Raw genomic sequence first — 23,216 nt, forward strand, 5'->3', positions numbered from 1 at the left:
AGTGTGTTTCTAATATAAATTTTATTGTGTATATAAAACTATGTTTTATAAATAATAGAGCTTTATAAATCAAAATAAACCAATTAAAAAGCAAAATAAATAGTACCTATCTACCTACCGATAAGAGATTTAACTACTATAATAAATGGAGTATTAGGAATTGTTTGTTTTACAACACACGATAGCGATTCTATTGAAAATGTTATAGGGATAAAAAACACATAATATTGATATTAAATAGCTGACTGAAGAATTCCTTAATATCCATTTCCCGTAGTGTCCAATCATTGCAAACTCAATAAATAGCTGACTGCAATTATAATTTCCGTATTATACGTAGCCATATCCAATTATCGCAATCTCGATTTTAAAATAGCTGACTCAATTATATCAGTTATTTTCTAAATATTATTTTTTTTGTGAGTACGTCGATAAATAGCGGATTACAATTATTGGGAATGCCATTTTATTATAACTTCCCAGTAAAAACACATCGCACCGTATTGTCATTGGATTTATTATATTGCACTGACTGTGTCAGTGTTAATATTTAAACAGTAAATCATTTTATTATAGCTTCCCAAACACATCGCACCGCATTGCCATTGCATTTATTATATTGCACTAACTGTGTCAATGATATTATTTAAACAGTAAATAAACTCTTGCTCGTCCATCATCACGAACAAATACTACTAGCGACTTTCATCTGCAACACATATCAACCACCGAAGTGGACCTCCACAATGTTGTTAGTACGAGTAGACTGAGTTGACAACTTACTGTATAAAAAAAAACATGTAAATATTTTCAAATGAACATTCACTATTTCTGTTTAAAAAAAAACATTAATTATTCGCGTTCTATGAAGTGGTACTTTCGTGTTTTTTATTAATAATTATTAATTGTTCATTCAACCAATAATTATCATCACGTAGATTCTTGTAGGTATGTGAAATATTTTAAGGATTATGACACCATTCTAGACGTTTTTATCAAATTATAAAACTAGCTACAAAATTATCTACATTCTTCAATATAAAAAGGAATGCCATGCATATAATTTAGATTTTAGAAGGTAATTAATCTTGCTAACCTGTTTTCAGCTTTACTTTATTATAAAACCTTTATTTGCATAAATGGAGGAGCCCATGAACTCCAAATATAAACTACAAGTGAACCATAGAAAAAAATACTGAAATCGTTATGTTGTTTCAAAAGCTTTTATTCCATTGCCAAGTACAGTTTTATTTAATGATTATTATAGTATAAAACTTCTCACATAACTCATTAAATTTGTATTTTTAATTGCCCTAATCATAATGACCACAAAAATTTAACTTAGAAAATTTGGGATGTTTATTCATTAAAATATGTAGCAGATACCCGCCAAGAATGTATTGAAAACACTACCTTCTTTTTTTTTGTTTCACGTTCGCAATTTTTATTTCTTTGCTCCATTAAAAATGGGTATACACTCTCGTTAATTGGGTAACTACATTAAACTTACGCCGAATAAAAATATATTCAGAAAACACGGAGTCCATCCAAACTTCATTATACCTACTTTATGCAAAAGAAACCATCGTTGGAAGCTTTATTACATTAAAAATACATTTTAAAGGACGAAATAGGAAATATAAGATTTTTTTAATATAAAATATATGTAAGTAATAAAAATACAGAATTTTTACAAATCCCAGATAAACAAAAGTAGACCAAGTAGAGGTAAAAATCACATATTTTGCTCTCCGGGTAATGTTTCTTATCGGTTTTCGTAGCGATCCGTATTTATGACTTATAATTCTAATAATTACACTATTCAAAAAAAAAATTCAATAAGAAGATTGCGTCATGTGTCAACTCCTTTAGTTTCGGTTGTACGGATATTATACGTGGCTCTATCCGACTGACTTTTGACTGACTGCATGTAGCTTAAAGTTTAGAAAGAATCTTTATTTAGATGGGTACATATTTTTTCCGACTTATATGCGGCGTAAATGGAAACTCTGCTATTCTTAGTAGTATTGGCTTGTGTGTATCTGATAATTATCTTAGAAATTTGGGGCATTCGTTGTTTGTTCGTTCGAGTTGCAGATCTAACCTGCCATTAGTACGAAATTCGAATTGGGAGGGCAATAACTAGGTTTAATAAAATCGCTTCGGATAGGTATTGATATATTATACGTACGTGAGGGTGAATGAAAAGTTAATGAGATAGGGTCTACCATATCAACCTAGTCATTTTTATATTATATATATTTTTTTTTTGTATAAAATATTTCTGATTCACAGTTTTGATGTTTTTTATATTTATTTGAAACCCTTATTTAGACAATGTGTTTAAACAGTCGTAATACTTATTATTTATATCGAATCTAATTTCGGTATGACAATGATATTAAAGCTAGATTGCTTGATTATTCAAAACTATTCAATTCTATAAGACAGTACATTAAAGAAAATCAATTAAACTGCAAATTAATAACAAGTAATAATACGATTCATTACTTAGGTAACATTAGTTTACCTTGTCTATATTAAGTAGGTATTGGATTAAATAAAAATATAAATATGCAATAAAAAGATTAATATAATACTAATAGAAGAGGTAGCATGGGTCGCCGAGCACAATAAATAAAGGCCAGGTGCTTATTGCACGTTTTGATAATATGTGGGCCGGGAACTATTTGCATGTTGCTATTATTTTATAATATGGATTCATAACATCTATTTTTTTTTAATTATTGTGTATATTGTATAGCTTTGCAAGTGGCTAAGATTTTAGACCTTAGTGAAGTAGCCAAGACCTACATCAAATTTTACACTTTTTTAATAATTGTTTTACATAATAATATTATCTCATGTCATTTTGTAATTTGTAATGTTCAGGCAAGTAAATAATTAATGTTAAATCAAAACAATTTGTATAACATTTTTCTGTCCAGTTAAAACTTCCGTAATCCGTACCTGTACAGTTTTCCAGACAGTTCCTCCAGATAAATGCAAAACTACGGATCGTTATTCAAGCGAAAACTCCCGTAAAGCATAAATATTAACCCTAAAAAAACTCTTAAAACATTTTTGCATACAAATAATAGTAAAAAAATCATATAATTCAACATAGTATAATGTATACCAGTATATTCGGAGAGATCTTTCGTTTCCCTTTTGTGTGAAGCTACATCTGCGTGATCAAAAGTACGAATCGCGGCCATTCAAAAAAATGATAATAATAAATCAAATTTATTTCTATACCGATGGAAAGAAATGACTTTCGATCTCTGTCACTATGTCCCAGGAAACCCACAAATCTTGTTTGTATATAATAATAGTACATCACACACATGAAAGCATTCTATAATATAATTTTTTTCTCTCGGTGCCGTTTTCTGTCAAAGGTTGGGGACCGAACTACAGAGCCTTATCCCAGGCCAGACGTATCAGCTCACAAACATCTTGATATTAAAACACTTACAGAAGTTACATAGCCAAGAGAATATCGTCATCGAGCTTTTAAATTTTCGATTTGACAATATTAAAAAAAGCATTTTTCTACATTTACTATTCACTAGTGAGTAGGTAACAGTAGCATAGGGTGGATGTAGGCTGTTGAGATCCGCCATAAATAGTGAACATTGAACTTTGTTAGTCATACTTTTTTGTTTTCATTGAACTAAGACTACAATTAATTTACAGATGGCTGTGCTTAATTAAAAAAAAACAATGAAACCCTGCCTAAACCAAACCATAATAGTCTTGGTATACTTTGGGAAACACAACAAAATTGTGCACACTTTTTCATTCATACTTATTTGCGTTATTTGGATTAAGAATACATATTACACAATATTGTTGGTTCATTTTTTTTAATTCATTAATCTCTTCCTAACCAAACTTTAATAGATAAAAAAAATATTATTCTATCTATACAATATCAAAAGTTTATTTAATTACATAGGTAATTTTAGATATTTTATAGGTAGACGAGTATTTTTTGACTATATGGCTTAGTTTCCGCAGCGTTTAATTGAATTTGAAAAACTAACCAAAACCATCTGTAAATTGTAATTTTATTTCAATAAAAAAATACGTATGTCTGACAAAGTTCAGTATATACTATTTATGGTGGATCTTAACAGCCTACATCCACCCTTCGCCACTGCTAGGTAATATATTTTTAATTAACATCCATGTCGACTTATATATATATATTATATAATACACAAAGCTATAGGTTGCCGGTATATCTCTTAAAATAGATATGTATCTAGGTATTTTTTTTTAAATACTAATCTAAAATTAAATTAAATTTGTTGTCTAAGAATTGGTTATTTCTTCTGATTTTTTGTTTTTGCTTGTTGCGAACTGTATCTATATTATTCCTTCCGCCATTTAGGGAAAAACAAATTTTGTTTATCCCTTTAGTCAAAACATAAATAAAAACATTTTAGAAAATTCCCCGAAGTTAATAATAAAGTTATCGGCAATCTTCAATACCAATATTCTGTTATAATATCTATGCTAAGAAATAAATCTTTAACTCAAAAACAATTTTCCAAACGAAAACAAGTAAGTACTTAATATTATTTCGTATAATATAATTTATAAATACAGAAATATTTATATTGTGTTTACACATTTATACATTTATAAACAGTAACTTTTGTTATTCTTGTTGTTAAGAGAAAATTTTCAAAAATTTTCATTAGACAAATCCATACAATCGTTTACTTCAAAACCATCCTACCTACTTGCAAGTCGATAACATATTTCGCTTGTGAAAAAAACTAGGTAATTATTTTTTTAACATAATATAATACTATATTATTTAATAAATAGCAAAACCTTTGCGTCAAACTTAATCGTTTTTTTTTTTTAATTTTTACTTTAGTAAGTACATATTTTTAGTTTTCCTTCCCATTTCTTTTCACCGTGTTAGCTGTTTATCAATAAAATTCTATCCTCATTTTTTTGCAATCATTTTCTTTTTTTCCTTTTCACGTGGTATAATAAAATTAGTATGAAGAACACCGCGTGCAAATGAAGGATCGTACTCTTTAATAAGGGACGAATAGTGATCATAATAATATTAATGCCTTGATCATTATAATATTATTAAATACTAACAATAATATTGATTTAATAATTTAATGAATTTAGTGTATGTAGTTTTATGTCTTCGCGGACGGACATTGTATGCTAGGAGTGACTGACGGACCGAGGAACATTAATTTATTTATGCTCAATCGTTATTTATATTTTTATCGCGACATGTTTCTATATTTAAATCATATTTTTTAGATAAAATGTATACATGAGATACAAGTTCAACAGAATATTGAATAAAAAAACCTGTAAATATAACACAATTGTAGGATTCGAATTCGTGTCCCATATAGTAGGAGACAGGTGTGTTAATCTCTCACCTGCGATGAGTATATTTTATATTACCTGTTTATTTTCGTTGCATTCCAGGAATCGTTATCGTAAGGCGTAAGCCTTAAGCGAAGTAGTTGGGTGAACCACAGAATCAACAGATTGGTTCGGAAATAATTACGCTGTCTTGAAAAGCGATTTTGCTTTCATTTCAATGATGCTATAGGAAATTGTAAAGCAAGTTAATTATTCAAATTAAGTAAATATGTATTAATTTATCGTCTATTATTAATATTTTGCTCGTAATAACTTAATAACAAACATGCATATATTATTTTTAGCGTATCATTACCACAAGCTTGAAAAGTATGTCTGTAATATGTTAATTTATCGACCATCGAAGTTCGATTATTCATAAGACACTGTTTTCTCCTAAAACGAAAGTTCCGTAATCGATACGTTGTGAGGTTATATTATGTCATGTTTGTCTAGGGTGTGTATGATTGTTTTACTCATGGATGTATTAAAAGAACAAATAGGCAACGATTTGGCTTCCTTATACAACTGAATGAAGCATGCCTACAACAGCCGATAACTCACGAGAAATGGCGACGCGATAAAAAAGGATTTACTTTGGGTCAGTATAACGTACCCATATATTATAATTTTAACGTGGAAATTTTGCCGCAAATTGATTACCAACCTGTTTCACCATACTTTTTCACCATACTTGCCGGCTTCACCATATTTTCATATACCATGCCGCCCCTAGGTTTTACTATTACAATACTAGGCATTGTAATTTGGCACTAGTCTATTGTAGTGTATAAAAGACTAAACAAAAATAAAAAACTCTTACGTTATTATAGATATTAATAATGACCAAAAAAATATAAGAAATTTCTGTCATAAATCTTAAAAAAAATTAAAGTGAATACCTACCTATCTAAAGTAATATACTTATATAAAATTAATTAAAAAAGGTCAAATCGAAACTTTCAATTATCTCAATATCATAAAACAAGATAATTTAAATTAGTTAGTGCCTTTTGACGATAAAACCTATGCCTTATTTTTATTGATAAATATAGCATAAGTAGGTTAATCGTTTTTAATAAACTCTTAAATGTTGTGCAGATATTTTTTTATTATATAATTGTTTTCAATGTGATTTGTATATAATCAAGTACAGTAATAATTCGTTACCTTGGAGGAAACTTCACTTTTATAAGAACGATTAATTATATTATATTTCAGCCTGAGTTTTCGTAATATATATAAGTACTTACCAATAATTTATTTACGCTGATCATAAAATTTTATTGTACACATTTATCAGGAAAATAATACTTATTATTTATCATTTATTATATCAGTCAATGTCAGACAATACTGCGAATATTATTTAAATATTTACATACAAACTTAGGCAAGTACTTTTCTTCAAATACAATAATATTATAACTGAAATTCAAAAGTTAAATATGTATACATTTATATGTATATATATATATGTACAAGAAGTGAATGATGGAGGTAGACTGTGTAGTTTTTACATAAATAGTATAGGACGTATTAACCGTTATTAGTCATACTTATTTGTTTCTATTGAACTAAGAATACAAATTGCAGATGGAATTGGTTAGTTTTAAAAATCAAATTAAAATTTGCCTAAACCAAACGATAATAGTACCTAGCTGATGTAGACTATGACAATCTGACAAAAATTATGACCACTTTGTCAGTCATGCTTTATGTTTTCCCCTGAAGAATGTACAGCTGTTTATATTGTTTTTTTAGGACGTGTTACTGAATATATTTTTGTACTTTCTCTTTTAAAAAAGATAAAGATCCAAATCGATTGAAATCAAAATGAATAAATTATTAGGTTTTTAAATGAGAGAATCATTGGATTAAAATACCTCCTGGAAAGAGTCTCTTCCATATCCCCCTATCCTGTACCAGTGTACTCTTGTTATCTTCACCAGTCGCTCCAGCATCCTTGTTGACACAGTTTAAACAGCAAGGTTTAGGCCTAACAATCAATCTCCGATCATCAAATCTACTTTTCGAGAATGCTCATCGGTGTTTGGGTACTTTTCATTCTTACGACATGACCCACCAATTGGAGTTTACCGAGTTTAGACGTCGTTAAAAAGTAAAAGTTCAACATTTTGACTTGCAAGCCAATATTGACGCCTACTGCTTACAACAGATTTTTTATAAGACGGGAGAGGACACTAATCCTCAGTTTATTTTTTAGATCAAAATATGTAGCATAAATGAAATAATATAATTATCTTATACTCTTTGGATATACAATATTTTTCAGCATAAAAAAATGACGAAGATATACGTTTTGTAAATATATTTAAAAATAACTTAATTTCGATGAAAACTGTACATATTACGGTAAATGTACTTTCATTGATATTTTGACTCTGTCTTTATTATAGAGGAGGGTTTCTGCAGCGTCATGGATGGGTAAAACATGTGTTCGACTATCCATCAGAAAACACAAGTCGCAAGTTGCGTCCGCAATAATTATAATGCAATTGGTGGTCTCGGCGGCAAGTCTTCCAGTTTGATATATCCTCGTAACTAAGTTGTCGTAAAGTTGAGCGGTTTTAGTTGGGCGGCAGATGTAGTTAAAGATCTCGAGGGAGCGAGATAGTCCATTCTGCCTCAAAGGCCCGCCTACCTGCTACGCTTAAATCCGCCCACGGACAGGGGGTGCTATTTTTAGGGTTGCCACAAACAAACTAATAGTCACATTTGAATAATAAACCATTCAACATACATAATTTTGTAAAACACTTCTGAGAAAATATATTATAACTAATAGAAAAAATCTTTTTGAAAAAAGTAAGCCATCCGGCTGGAATCGAACCAGCATCTCTTGGGTTTTCCCCGTCCAAGCATTATACCTGTTCATCAACGCTCTTCAAAATCAGGCTACTTTGGCAATCGGTTTTTGTTTATTATATCAAAGTAGGTAGGTAGGGTAGGTTATTTGGTGATAATTTTTAAAAAAGCTCAATTTACAATCTTATTCTTTTGTATAGAACAATAAAAGACGTCGAAATATCAGGACAATATATAATTAAATCCTTACAATAAATACATATTGAACAAAAGCCAGGGAAATACACGATTTTTTATAGTTTTAGGAGTTAAGAACAGTATAAGTAATTTGGTGATAGCATAGGTAATTTGGTGATAGTGGGTATTTAATTTGGTGATATTGTATGATTTTGAGTTTTTTGAAGATTTGACTACCTATCTACCTATTTATAATGCAGCATCATAATTTGCACAAAATCGCACATGAATACGTTGTCAATGGCACCAGTTTGACATTTTTCATGATATTTTTCCATACAAAAACAACATTCAATCCATTTTGCTCCATTTTCTTAGTGTCATGAGAATTTGTTTTCTCAGATATTCCACAAATCCATTCGTCGTCACTTTGTTGTGATTGGTTTTTTGAAGTCACTTGCGGAGGAAGTGAAGAAACTCGAGAGCATTCATGTTGTTTTACCACAACTACTCGTTCTTCTGCAACTACGTCTGGCTGCTCCTCGCCAACTGGAGTTAGGTATTTTGCCGAAGAATATCTTTTCTTTTTTACAGGCACACGCACTGATAAACTATATTTAGCTTAAAATTGACTCCACCACCACTTACTGGCTGAATCACTTTCCGAGCTTAACAAAGCATCGCAACCCACAGACTTGGAATTTTTATGAGCCATCTCCTTTATTTCCATAACGGTCAATCCGAAGCCCAACACCTGCATATTATTTATATATGTGACCAATTTTTGCTCATTTTCTACTGTCAATGGAAAAGGCCTTCCTATTTTTGAAAAATTCTTCGTTGAATTTCTGTCTTCTCCCTCGTTCTTAGAAATAAGTTGTTTTAAAGACAACCATGGAATACCCATGGCTTTTGCCGCTTTATATAATGTCAATGTTTGATCCCTCACCAGGTCTGCCGCTTTTTGTATATCAACAAATGAATACGTTCTGTAACATTTGTTGTTACCTTCACTTCTCTTTCCTCATTTAGGTGCAAACAAAAATGTGGTAGGTAATTAATTTGGTGATAGTCTATATAACCTGGAATTATTTTTTAAAACATAATTAAACACCCGTACTTTTATTTATTTTTAAAAACACCTAATAGTGGCCTAAAAATGAACTGTCGAAAAATGACAAATCTCCTTAAATTTCTTGTTACTTACTTGAACTTGCTAATAATTTATAATTAACTAGGTAAGAGCTACTATTATGGGCCAGCTTCAATTATTGGCCACTTGCAGATAAAATCTAGTTTTTTAAGATATTAAATCAACATTGCCATCTGTTAGGTTATTAAGAAATCTCGTCAATTGTTCCTCCGTTGGTAAAACAGATAATTGTTACTTTTAGCATTATAAAACAACCTCAAAACCGCATTTTTATCTGACAGTTCGAGCGAAACCGTGAAATAAGTGCGATTTGTTGTAAATTGTACAAGGACATGACTTCTGTTAAAAGTTATGTTAAACATTTAATATCATACAAAATGCTAATCCAATTGACAAGCATCTATGTATTTGATTTATGTATACATCATTAGACATATATTTTGGAAAAAATAGGTGGGTAGGTATATTATGATGGTGGCCAATAACTGATTCCAAAATACGTCGATTTTCCTTTATCGGCCGGCGTTGCTAATAATAGAATATGTGACTAATTAGTAAAGTAGTACATTTATTTTTATTAGTTGAATAGTGTTTTAACAGTATTATTAATCATCTTTGTTTTTATTATATTTCTCCGACATTCGTAGATAAATTTTGGCCACCTGGCCCATAATTGTACTTTTGATGGCCGATAATAGAAACTTTTTTCTTGATTGTTCCAGAATAAAAATGCATCAAAATAAACGAATGAAATATAGTCAAGAACTGAAGAATAAAAGAAGCAATAGAGTATATGAAAGACCATAGTGAAGAGTCTTTGCGTTCAGTAACAAGAAGATTTGAAATACCAAGAAGCACACTAAAATTCCTTCCGCAAAAATCCTCTACTGAAAAGTTTTGTATGCTGTTCCTACTGTGAGAAAACTTCAATGATTCTCATTTATCTTTATGCTACGTCAAGATATTTGTTCTTTTATTAGGGAGGTATAAGATTTCTTTTGAATTTTTGAAATCAATTTCCAACAAGCTCTACGTATTTAATTAAATATGCCTATCTCACTGTAACTCAATGTGAATGTGTTCTTTGTATTTTTAAGTAATATGTTACGTATGTCTAATAAAATGACGATAAAGTTGCATTAAGTACCTGATTGAACACTAAATAATGATGTGTGATCATAATATTACATAAACTGTTTTTTAATTTTTGTTTAAATAATGTTATTACATCAATTTCTGGGTGGCCAATAATTGCATTTTTTGGTGGCCAATAATTGAAAAAAGTGGCCAATAATTGTAGATTTCTGCCTTTTTTTTTGATTATTTTTTTTATGATGTAAAATATATTTTTTTAAATGTTCTGATAATTGATTATTATTAAAAAATAAACAATTTAATAAATAATATTTTTTTATTTCACCTTCCTAATGATATCTGTCCACAAAAAATTAACAAAGTTGAAAAAATCCTTAACTGGCCAATAATTGTAGCTCTTCCCCTATTTCTTTTATTCAACGAATAATTGACAAGATTTAAAAATGTACCATTCTAATTATTGAACATACATAATTTTGAAAAACACTTCTGAGTAAATATATTATAACACTAATAGAAAAAAATCTTTTCGAAGAGCGCTGATGAGCAGGTATTAAAAAGGCCAATAGTTAAAATTTGTCGCAATTAGTCCGTCGCCTTATAGCATAGAGGATAATGCGCGGATGGGGCGTAAACCCAAGAGATGCTGGTTCGATTTCAGCCGGGTGGCTTATCTTTTTCAAAAGAAAAATTTCTATTGGTTATAATAGATTTTCTCAGAAGTGTTTTTCAAAATGATGTATGTTCAATAATTATAATGATACATTCTTAAATATTGTGAATTATTCATTGAATAAAAGAAATAATTAATAATAAACCATTCATTGCAGCTAGATACAAGCTAAAACTAAGTATAATAATTTCTCTCTTTCAACCATATTTCAAAAAAATAGTCAGTATGTATTATCGTAAACTACTTATATTCTTCTTCTTTTAATTCGACAAATCAGCGTGAACCTTTGCCTGCTGTGACTTCCGCACCAACCTTCAAGAATCTCAGTTATTAGTAGCTTACAACCTGTTTGTTTACTCCCAATATATTGGGGTTACAATCAAACTTATCTTGTTATCTTGCATATACGTAGTCCTGTTACTTGAATTCAATTCGATTTCAATGAATTGTTTTGTTGTGTATGATTTTTCTATATTTTATATGTGTATAATATTAGTATCAAGGCTAAAGGCTATAATATGTGTAACGTAATTTAATTAAGATACATTTCAATTGCAACTTCAATACAACTATTTTTTATAAACCCTGTACAAATAGATTTGCAAAATATTTGCCTGTATTTTCTATAAACTAACATTGATAGTTAAAAAGTGATTACGTGTGATGTGGTAACCCTAATCTTAAGACACGCACCCCGCTTAATATCTCTTTAATTATTATTATCAGCATTCCGTTGGCTCATATTATGCAATTCGCCTCGCACAGCAGTGAAAAGTTAAGTCAAGGATTTACTTGATTATAATAAACTAATAATGAATAAATGAAACCAACGTTGTAAAGAGTCCCAACCCATTAAATGGTTAGCACTACAATAAATCTTATAAACATTTCATTTGTCATGACTCATGGCCAATATTTTCAAAATTACTTGGCGAAAATAAAGTAATTATAGAAAATACTAGGTACACATACGTAATTATAGATACATTCAATATATATTACATTGTTTTTAACGGGAAATGTTATGTCAATTATTTAGTGAAGTGAAATGGGCACATACAAGTATATTAGTAATTAATTAATATATTATACACGTTAATATCAAAAGCATTAGGTACTGAAGTGTGTACAGCTGAATATGGGAAGACAATTAATTATTCTAACCGGTGAATTGAGATAATTAGACAAAACGATCATAATCTATATCGCTATAATAATATAAACCAGTTATTTTAATATTTCATCAACACGCATATTTTACCAGATATAAGCAGGTGATATACAATTTTGTCATTTTAACAAAATCAAGGTACAAGTCGGTTTACAGGAAGCCAGGCAGGAACCGCGCCAATTTCAATAGCCGATTTTGGCAAAATTGATGAATAAAAATTAAAACATAACTTAACTTAACCTAATAAATTAACCTAACCTTAATAATCCAGTACCTATAATGGGTATTTTCAAACAGATTTTGCCGCTGGCTTCCCGGTAATCGACAAAAACCTAATCCAATTGTTGTAATGCAAAATTAAAAATTTATAATTACTCTTATTATAATCTACATAGATGTCGTCACAGTGTAGTGAGGTTTTCATTCAGCCACCTTGGAGTTGAACAACAATAATATTATGATATTATAATTTTTGTTCAACGCGTGCGTGCTACCTGTGCGCTGTGAAATATGAAAGTTTATCATGCTTTAAACATTTAAACTTTAAACAATCGATGTATCCGCCAAATTTTAATGATACATTGGTACGACCACATTACAAACACTCAAGTTTGTGAGCGGACACGATAGTCCTCGGTGATTGCAATAGCTATGAAGAGACGCTTCATGTGGCTGGAACATATTGTGTTCCAGATGCCGCCACAGAGTGTGACACTCTGTAACCTTGTGGTACAAGCTTATAGGAACTTCCCTCACCCTGCATCCATGCTACAAAAGCGATTTACATGCTGCAGGTCTCACATAACGGGAGACGCGAGATGTGGCAATGGATTTAACTTACTTGCAATCACTAATATTTTAACTATTTATTATATTCATAACACAACACACAAAAGTTCAAAATGTAGTATTCGATATTGAATAAAGATATTATATATTTTTATATTAGTACCGAGCGACTACTGTGTATCTAATATCTATACATACGAGTACAAAGGTATTTGATAGTATACGTTGTTGTATATTTTTGAAGTTACATATACTTCTTTTGGGGCGTTTGGGAAAACAGATCAGAGTGTATTTTTAGCGTGTGATGAAGTTGCGCGCGCCGATGTAACACATCATTTTTATGATTATATTCATGTCGGTCTTAAGGGAACATGCGCATGCGCATAGTGTCATTTAGTTAGTCGTTCAATACAACCAAGTAAAGAGCGCGTATTGTAAACATAACCTATATTGTGGCATAATAAATATTATACGGTACTTATATGTTTATATATGGAGAGGTGTATGTTGGGCATCACGCGAAAGGATCGTAAGAGAAACGCATGGGTTAGGAAGCAGACAGGAGTACGCGATGTAATAGACGCTGCAAAACAGCTGAAATGGAGATGGGCAGGGCACATTGCTCGCCGAAAGGACGGCCGCTGGACAAATGTTGACATCCAATGGTACCCAAGGGGCACAAAACGGCCACAGGGTCGCCCTAAAAGCCGCTGGATTGACGAACTGGTAAAGTTCGGCGGAAATACGTGGCAGCGAACGACACAAGATCGAGAGAGTAGGAAGAAGCTTCGGGAGGCCTTCATCCAGCAGTGGATTGACCCCGGCTGATGATGATGATATGTTTAAAAACAAATTTCCGGAGACTTGTTAGTTAGAATGTTTTCTACACTGTTAATTTATATTCATAAAACTTTATTTATATTGGTGTGTATATTTATTTTTCATTGTAAAGATTGCGTATCAAGATTTTGTGAATGTTGAGTTGGTAAATAATTTTCATTCGTCATGGGCACTTCTGAATCGATTATAACCGCTGTGTGGCAAAGATGAGTTTGGTCCAATACAACAATTAAATTACAATTATCATGTGCTATATGAGACATAGATGAATCGCGTACTTTTTCATCAACCTAATCCACTGTACTATTAATAGACTCAGGTAACGGCTTATTTTGTTTTGTTACGTCAAAGAAGTATAACTTAATATTATTTACATACATAACTTATAATTAATTTTGTAAAATGCATTTTTATGTTATTCCAAAACTTCTTCACCTGTTACGATGAATATCACCTGTTATGATAAAATGAATAATTTAAATCTATGCAAATTTAATCTATGGCCTTGTGAAAACTTTTTGTCCGTCAAAAAGTTAATTAATTCATAATATTTCCAATCTAATTACTCTCAAAGGCCACCTTTTACAATCATAAATTTAATATTTATTTTAAATTTGTATTATACATACATTTATAAAATTCCTTTAACTGCTCGATGATAAGTTCTTCCGAATATCATAAAAATTAACATTTTATATAATATTCGTATTATAAATTAAAATGTTTTAATTTTTTTAGCTGGAACCGTCACTGGGTGAAATATGCTGTAAGTTTTTAGTTGAAAATGTAGATATAAATCTATCACTTCAAAAATACACAACACATTAATATTACCTAATATATTCGACACATACCTAATATCGAGATATCGGCGATCTAAAAGTGAGTCACTGAAATTATTAGAATTTAAAATATAATAATTAAACGTTTGTGTACCTATCTCATTGTCTTCGGTATAAGTCAATGGTGTATATAGATTCCTGTATTGTGGTGAAGTGAACGGCTAACTATTTAAGCCCTGGTATATATTATACTGCGATATATTAGTAAGAATTGTATTTTTATACTGAAAATTGAATTATGCTTCACCCATCAACTATAGTGCAAGTGTCCCTATAGTGCAGACATAACCAATATCGAATAATCTGTTATGGTATCAAAACTGGCAATTATGTATCACTCTCTAATTGTTGACATTCCTCAACTTGAACAAACATATTTTTAGAGGACACTGAGACATTACATATTAAACCACTTTCACCATCGCAAATAAATAATCAATTACCCATTCGTCGTGAAGTTTCGGTCTTCTTTTAGGCACCCATTGTCAAAGTATTCCAATACATTTTAAGGAGCCTATTGTGCGACTGTAAGAGGAATTACACTTCAGTGTAAAACGCAGAGATTCACATCTTCTCTTTTTCTCACTCATGCGGCAGACCGTGAGTGATGCAATACAAGCGATACGACGTGGTCACGTTGGATTCTTTGTGATTAATTAAAAATCAACTATCACGTAAGCAGGTTATGGAAATAAAAAAAAGAATCTTTAATACCTTCAAAGCCTTAATGAAATAATATTATATTATATTTCCACAACTAAATTACTATCAATAGGCGATCAACCAAAATATATCCCGAAATGGACGCGTTTGACATGATTGCGAAAGTATATCGACTGAAAGGGAAACTCTCGGAAGATCAGGGATGATTCGGCGCCGGGACAACTGGGCGCTACGCAATCGAATGAAATTTGAATATAAATAAACGTACCTACCTACTTGGAAGATAGGTACTTGGATGGTAGGTGCTTATAAAATATATGCTTATTACTTATATATTATTATATTATGTAATACTCGGTGAGAATTTAAATACATTATGCACACGTCAACAATGATTTAATTGAACATATGTTTAGGTTACTTACGTTAAGTTAAGGGGGATGCTTATACTATCAGAGGCGAAAAGAGGCACCTAACGGAAAAATACGAAGCTTGCAATTTGAGATTTTTTTTGATAATTTACAATTTCAACTGTAGTAATTAATAAATATGTATCTGAAAACACTAAAAAGATTTTTAATTTTTTTTAAATATAAAGATAAACTGGCAATTGTAAAAAAATGTAATAAAATGTGAATTCGTTGCAGGGTCAAATCTTATTATTACATTATATTTTATGGCCATATTTATTATTAAAATTTAGTTTATCGAGTTTTAGATTTTATGTGGTGTAGATTTTTGACTAATTCATCGTTTTAATATTTTTTATATATATTTTAAAAAACATCGATTTTAAAAAAAATATAAATGTGTATAACTTAAAATCCTTTTTATTTATATCAAATTTTATTTTAAGCATGGTCACAATATTGAAGCTCGAGTATATATAAATAAAAAGGATTTCAAGTTATACACATTTATATTTTTATAAAAATCGATGTTTTTTAAAATATATATAAAAAATATTAAAACGATGAATTAGTCAAAAATCTACACCACATAAAATCTAAAACTTAATAAAATAAATTTTTAATGATTATTATGACCATAAAATATAATGCAATACTAAGATTTGACCCTGCAACGAATTCACATTTTATTACATTTTTTTACAATTGTAGGTTTATCTTTAAGTTTAAAAAAATATATAAAATCTTTTTAATGTTTTCGGATATATATTTATTAAATAATACAGTTGAAATTGTAAATTATCAAAAAAAATCTCAAATTGCAAGCTTCGTATATTTCCGCTAGGTTCTCTGCTGTCATGCGTCTCCCGTACGTTAAGAGTAAAATCAATTAAAACTATTAAGTAGTAGACAGAAACCTAATAATCTTCCTCGTTTAATGTATGTATCAAATTGTAACGAACGTCTATTTATTTCATTAATAAATGTTATTTTATTCTATAGTGCGGCGCCCAATTGTCCGGCCGTCCATTTAACTCAGTGGCCTCTCAGACGCATTGGTCGGTGATTTCTACAAGATAAGTTTTCACCATTTTTTTTAAACGCGGCGTCTTATAGTGAAATATAAGATAATTTATCTCAAATTGTGCTCTCTCTAATCATTGTACACCTTGACATTCCCTGAATGACTATAAAAGGCTCAAGACGTTCATTATGCTATGATATTCATCTGGATAAAGGATAGTGATAAAATGGCAGACTGCGTGTGGAAAGAAAGTCTGAGCATAACATAAAATATAGTCAATTTCACTGAACGAATGAAAGTTGTAGCATTACATTTACATAATTAAATATTATATCCATATTTCATTCAACCTTTAGTGATGTTAATTCTCCGTATAGCAAACTATCAAAATACAGTGAAAGTTCACAATATAATAATAATATGTATCTAATACATTGTTATCTACAGTCGATGGACTTTAGTTTGTTTGCAATAGTATAATAACTATACCTAATATAACATACATCAAAATATTATAAAACTATACTGTGTGTTTATAACTTTGCCACAAAATAATATTTATATTAAATTAGCACCCTTATCGGAATCGAACATTACTTTTCTGAATGTGATGGATTATTATTTATCCATTAACTAAAGTGAATCAATTAGGTATACCTATTAGGAGTTTTGTTGAATGAAAATAGTGGTACTAACGTCAAAACTACGTGAAAACAATGACTAAGCTTATAATGTCGTGGGTTCCAGGTACGAATTCTGAGTATGGCAAATATACATATTGTTTTTCAATCTGTGTATGGACCTAATAGATTAAGGATGTGGCTAACATCCATTTCTCGTAAAAACAAAAATCTGTCAACACAAACACTCTGTGGGTGCCTATATGATTCTATTAGGATCAGACATGGTCAAATGAAAAAAGAAGAAACTGTTAATTGTTATTAACAAAAAAAAAACAGAAAAATAAATCAGAATCAGGCGTATTTTTCTCATTTTCTTTAAATATATCTCTGTGCTCACTTATCTGTTTAATACTTTTTTAAAGTCTCCTTTTCTTTTCTATATATTTAACCAATTTTTTCTTAGTAAACGTGTGTAAGTATAAAAAATATTCCAGTTAAAGATGTTTGGTTTATATAGCGAAATAAACAATCGTGAAATATACGAATTTAACATTAAAAAAGTGATTACCACAACTTTTTTACGATTATGTTATTAACCGTTAGCTCAATATCCTTCTCGCGATTTGATAAAATGGAAAAAGGAATGGTAATCATGCCAATCATGGCAATTATAATATGGAAAATACTCCCACTAGATAGTGTGAAGATTGACGTCTTCCGCACTGAATTCTCTAGTATTTTTAGGATTTTTTCATTGTGTAAAATACTATTTGTATTGTATCTTGTCAGCCAACTAGCTTTACTGTAAATGGACAAATAATAAAAGTCTTTTCGTAAAATTGTCTATTTCGAGCGCTGGGTCGAATTCCTATTTTTTAGAATTATTAATAACCATGTCCTTGCTTCTTTGTACAATGTGGTTGTTAGTAATTTTGAACAATCACAAACACCCAGGCTTTGAGAAAAATACATATATATTGTGCCCTCGCAGGGAATTGAACCCAAAACTCTCGGGTGGAAAGCCAGCGCCTTACGCATTGCACCACGAGAGCCGCCCGAAAGATATAAGGCATAAGACAGAAGTAAATAATTATTATTAGGTCGTATCAAAATCTAAAACCATTTTTTTTACTCGTTAGTTATTTTAATTAAAGTTTAATTATCAAAACTAACGCTTATAATTTTACAACCAAAGTGGACATCGACGAATATATTATAAGAAAGTCATTATTTTTCAGTAAACATTTTAATTAAATTACTGGAGAAAATATAAGCATTTACTTAAAAAAACACATAACGCAAGTAAACATTTATTTTTGTTTAGTTTATTCAACCTGTTCTGTGCTCTTTATTATCTATGTAACGAAGCAATAAATCATAATAATGATCTAAGTTTAGTTTGTCACTATGAAAATTACCTACTTACGACTTTTTTAATTACCGGATAGTTGGGTATTCTTCTCGAGTATTCGGTTACCCAAGTAAGTACTGTTTTATTGTTAATATTGTCGTACATTCATCTTATAATAATACTGTAAATGTATCCTTTATCTTTATAAGAGTTAAAACTAGGTACCTAGGTACACCAAAGATTTGAGTCAAAATATTGTCCAAAGGATTCAAGTTCGAGCCCTATTCGGCGTAATATTATTTTCAACATTATTTTGTTATAATATTATGTATATATCTGAGGTTTTCCAAAATATATTTGTCTTCAATTATTCAATTATAAAATAAGCGCCGAATATTAGCAATGTAATCGGTTATTTGATAATCGGGTTGCCATGCCTACTCTCAAACTTTCAAATGTTCATTAAACATTCCATAGGATGTCAAACTATTTTGAAACTATAACAAGCCGGAACAAACATAATAACCTGAGTAAATACCGATACGAGAAAATAATTATAAATAAATGAGATTATTACCTTCATCGTGTGATAATAATATTATTATTATGCTGAGCTTACAGGGCGAGTTCAGTTTATCACAGAGCACTTTCTCTTTTCAGAATGATATACTATACACGACAACACAATTGAAATATTATAGTCCCAAACTTTAACAGCACAAAGTTTATATTATTACTGACACTTTGGGAACGGATGGCGTTAGAATATTATTTACACTCAAATATTATAACATACAATTTTGCGTCACTGCCGAATGATAGTACTGCAACACCGGGTTTTCGCAAACTTTCTATTGTCTTACGTAAACTCGTTGTAAAGTTAATAATAATATTATTTGAGTTGTTGCAACGTTACTGCGACCGTAACTGACTGACGCCGCGTTATAACTGAGCTGTTTGGTCACTCGGTAATTCCTTTCCTATTGAAACTTATTTGTTGTGGGCAATGTCGTAATAATTGTTGACGAATGTAGTGGATGCATCAGGAAGGGGCCATTATGTGATGTGACTGGCAATTTCGAAGAAGTCGAGAAATTAACCGGAATATGATCAAGACATAATAGTCAGTCTTACTTCCGAGACCTCAATAAAAGAATTGCCAACAAGTAATTATGTTAACATGTTTCAAGTGGCAATATCTATACTATATTATTTTTTATTTTAATTCAGAGCTGACATCCTTATAGTACTCCAAGAATAACTTTAATGAATTTACGTGTTTGCGTTAAAACCATAAAGTGAACATTGAAGAGTTTAATATAATTTCAAAAAATATTGATTCCTGGGAATATATTATGATTAATTCATAATAAATATTAAATATAAAGCGGAAATTCTACCAATAATTAGTGTTGAACTAAAATATAGTAAGTGTCAGAAGTAAAGGGTCGAGTGTCATTTTTTTTATGAAAATTACCTAGGCAGAGGTATATAATAAGAGTATTGTTTAAATTTAAAGAATCGATGTCATATTATGAAAAAACATGAAGTAATATCAAGACAAGTATCCAAAGATAAGTCAACGGACTAGTTTAGATATTATCCAAAAACTTAACCATATGAAATATGGAATTGTAACAGACTAATAACATTGCTTCCAAAAGGGGACAATGGTCGAAGACTGGTGAAAAAAATAACAGGAGAACCGATAGCAATCACAAAGCTTCCAGAGTATAGAAAAATGTGGTGGAGAAGGATGATCTAGAGTTTTGTAGTCCTTGCCCAGTCAGGAGTGACCACAATCCTCAATCACGATGGTTACTCCGAGGATGCAGAAGAAACATAATATTTTAATAGTGACTAAAAAAATAACATCACGTAAAATACCTACATGAGTTTTATCATTATTAAGTATGTGTCAAAACAGTTAAAATTTGACTCTATTCTGGAAAAATTCTAAAATGTAAACTACATAATATATTCAATCGTATCAATATTGAATTTTATCGAGCAATTAAGTATAGAAATAAAATTTTAACCAGTAATTAAAATCAATGAGCATATTCAAACATATTCGAGTAAATATTGTTTTAATATACCAATCTAAATGATGGTAATACTTGTGAGATGTGTGTCTTTTATGGATGTTCCGATCTTTAATAATAATAATTGCTTATATTTAAAATAAGTATTATTCTTCCAAATAACGATATCAATAATTGGCCCCATTAATCCTCTCGGCATTCTACAACACTTTTCATTCAATTCAATTCATTCATTTATTTTTTTAACATATTGTGGACATTACAAATTATAAGTTTAAGACGTTCACAACATGACATTTAGAAACAAAGATATATAAATATAACAGTATTACATAAAAAAAGAGATATATCAGTAGATGAATTAGATAGGTACAAGGAAGTACACCGGATGAGTTAAGCAGACCCTATTTTAAGATTTTATAAAACAACATCCATCTAAACTCATTCTCACGTAGGTGGAATATATCAACACCCGAAGCAATTTCGTTGAACATAGTTATCACTCTCCCAATTGGCATTACCAGTGGCAGGTTGGTTCTGCACCTTGGGAGAATAAACAACTGGTGGTCTCTATTTCTAAGATAGTTTTATATAGATAGATAGTTTAGATATTTCTAAGACACGCAAAACCAATAGCCACTGAAAAACTTGTCACCCATGAATTGGTGCAACTATCCAATATTTGCTTTAATATTTTGATACATGTCTAAAAGACAAAACAGCCCTCTAGGAACGGACACTAACGATTCTTATAATTATGACCATTTATGCCACACGCATTAAATGGCCACTGTAATAGCACGTAATAATTCGTAGGTGAGCACCCTTAGTCATACCTGACGGCCGGGTATTTATCGCTAGACTCAAAGTACGTAGTGTCTGGGTATGGGGAATGTATATGCAAACATTCTGGTGTCTGCAGTTGAAGAGACGAGGAACTATAAATAGTAGACGGGATAAATGTGGAATTCAGTCCCGCTGGCATAAAAATCAATCATAAATTATTATGGATATTTTTTTAAATGGAAACCCACCCTTAAACCTTTTTCCTGTGTGCACGCCTGTTAGGAACCTGTCAAAAAAGGTTTTATGGGGACTCCAAGTTTGGAATACCAGAAGAAAATAAACTTCCACCAAGTTGATGCCAAAATGTATTCTACAAGTTGAGCAAGTTTCGTTAATATTGGTTTAGTAGTTTTTGAGTTATAGTGATAACTGAATAAATGAAAACAGAAACACAGACAATAATATTAAATTTGTATTACGAATCGTATACATTCATATTAGGTACATTATAACTCGTTAAGGAGGCATGTCAATATTATTTTATGAAGTTGATTATTTCAGTGCACAAAAATAATATTTTATCTCAGTACCTACAGATTTTTAATTAGATTTTTTCAGTTGTAGTAGGTACGTGTTTTTTCTGAGATTGATAAAAAACGTTTGTTTGACTTAATATACAATTTGTTTTTTTTAATAACAATTTTTTTAGGTAGGTATGTACGTACAATAATACTAGAAATAGATTGAATTAATGATTTTCACTACTTACTAACCAAGGTCAAAAACAATGGAATAAACATTGACAATAATTTGTGTTTTTATAACTTCTCCAATCACCATAAGGTATATTAATGTAAATAATATTAAATTACATGGGTTATTTTTATATGTTTTTTTAAAGCAAAAGATAGATTTCTTGGTAAGTATTGAAAAGTATTTAATATTCACATGACATACATAGTAAACATTAATTATTATTGCTGTACGCTTTTACTTACGTCGATTTTAAATGAGTTTTTTTTTAACTTTGAAAAGATTGTCTAACTCAAATTATGAATATTATAGGTACATTGATTTTTAGTCGGTAATATAATCACAAGAATATTATATTTTTTTCCAAAATTAACTTATTTAATGTATTTCTACAACTATAACATATAATAAATGTAATAATTATATATGTCCGATCCTAATAAGATCGTATGAGCCTCCACATAGGGAAAGTTTATATTAACGGATTTTGTTTTTACGAGAATCGGATGTCAGCCACTTGCTCAACCTATTAGATCCATACTCTGACCCATACACAAATTGAACAGTAGGTATGTGT

General features: G+C 30.2%; 1 protein-coding gene across 1 annotated transcript in view; it reads right to left on the reverse strand.

Annotated features, from left to right (window-relative positions):
• Window positions 1–19,971, reverse strand: part of LOC147072773 (putative odorant-binding protein A10) — a 35,227-nt gene extending 15,256 nt beyond the window's left edge. The window contains exon 1 of the mRNA XM_085946229.1: window positions 19,633–19,971. Within this exon, the coding sequence (XP_085802355.1) occupies window positions 19,633–19,638 (6 nt within the window). The 5' untranslated portion in view covers window positions 19,639–19,971. The remainder of the gene's footprint in view (window positions 1–19,632) is intronic.
• Between the last annotated feature and the right edge of the window lie 3,245 nt (window positions 19,972–23,216).

The sequence above is a fragment of the Rhyacophila brunnea genome, unplaced genomic scaffold (assembly GCF_057557595.1).
Source record: "Rhyacophila brunnea isolate RB1 unplaced genomic scaffold, BYU_Rbru_1.0 scaffold_19, whole genome shotgun sequence".
Taxonomy (NCBI): domain Eukaryota; kingdom Metazoa; phylum Arthropoda; class Insecta; order Trichoptera; family Rhyacophilidae; genus Rhyacophila; species Rhyacophila brunnea.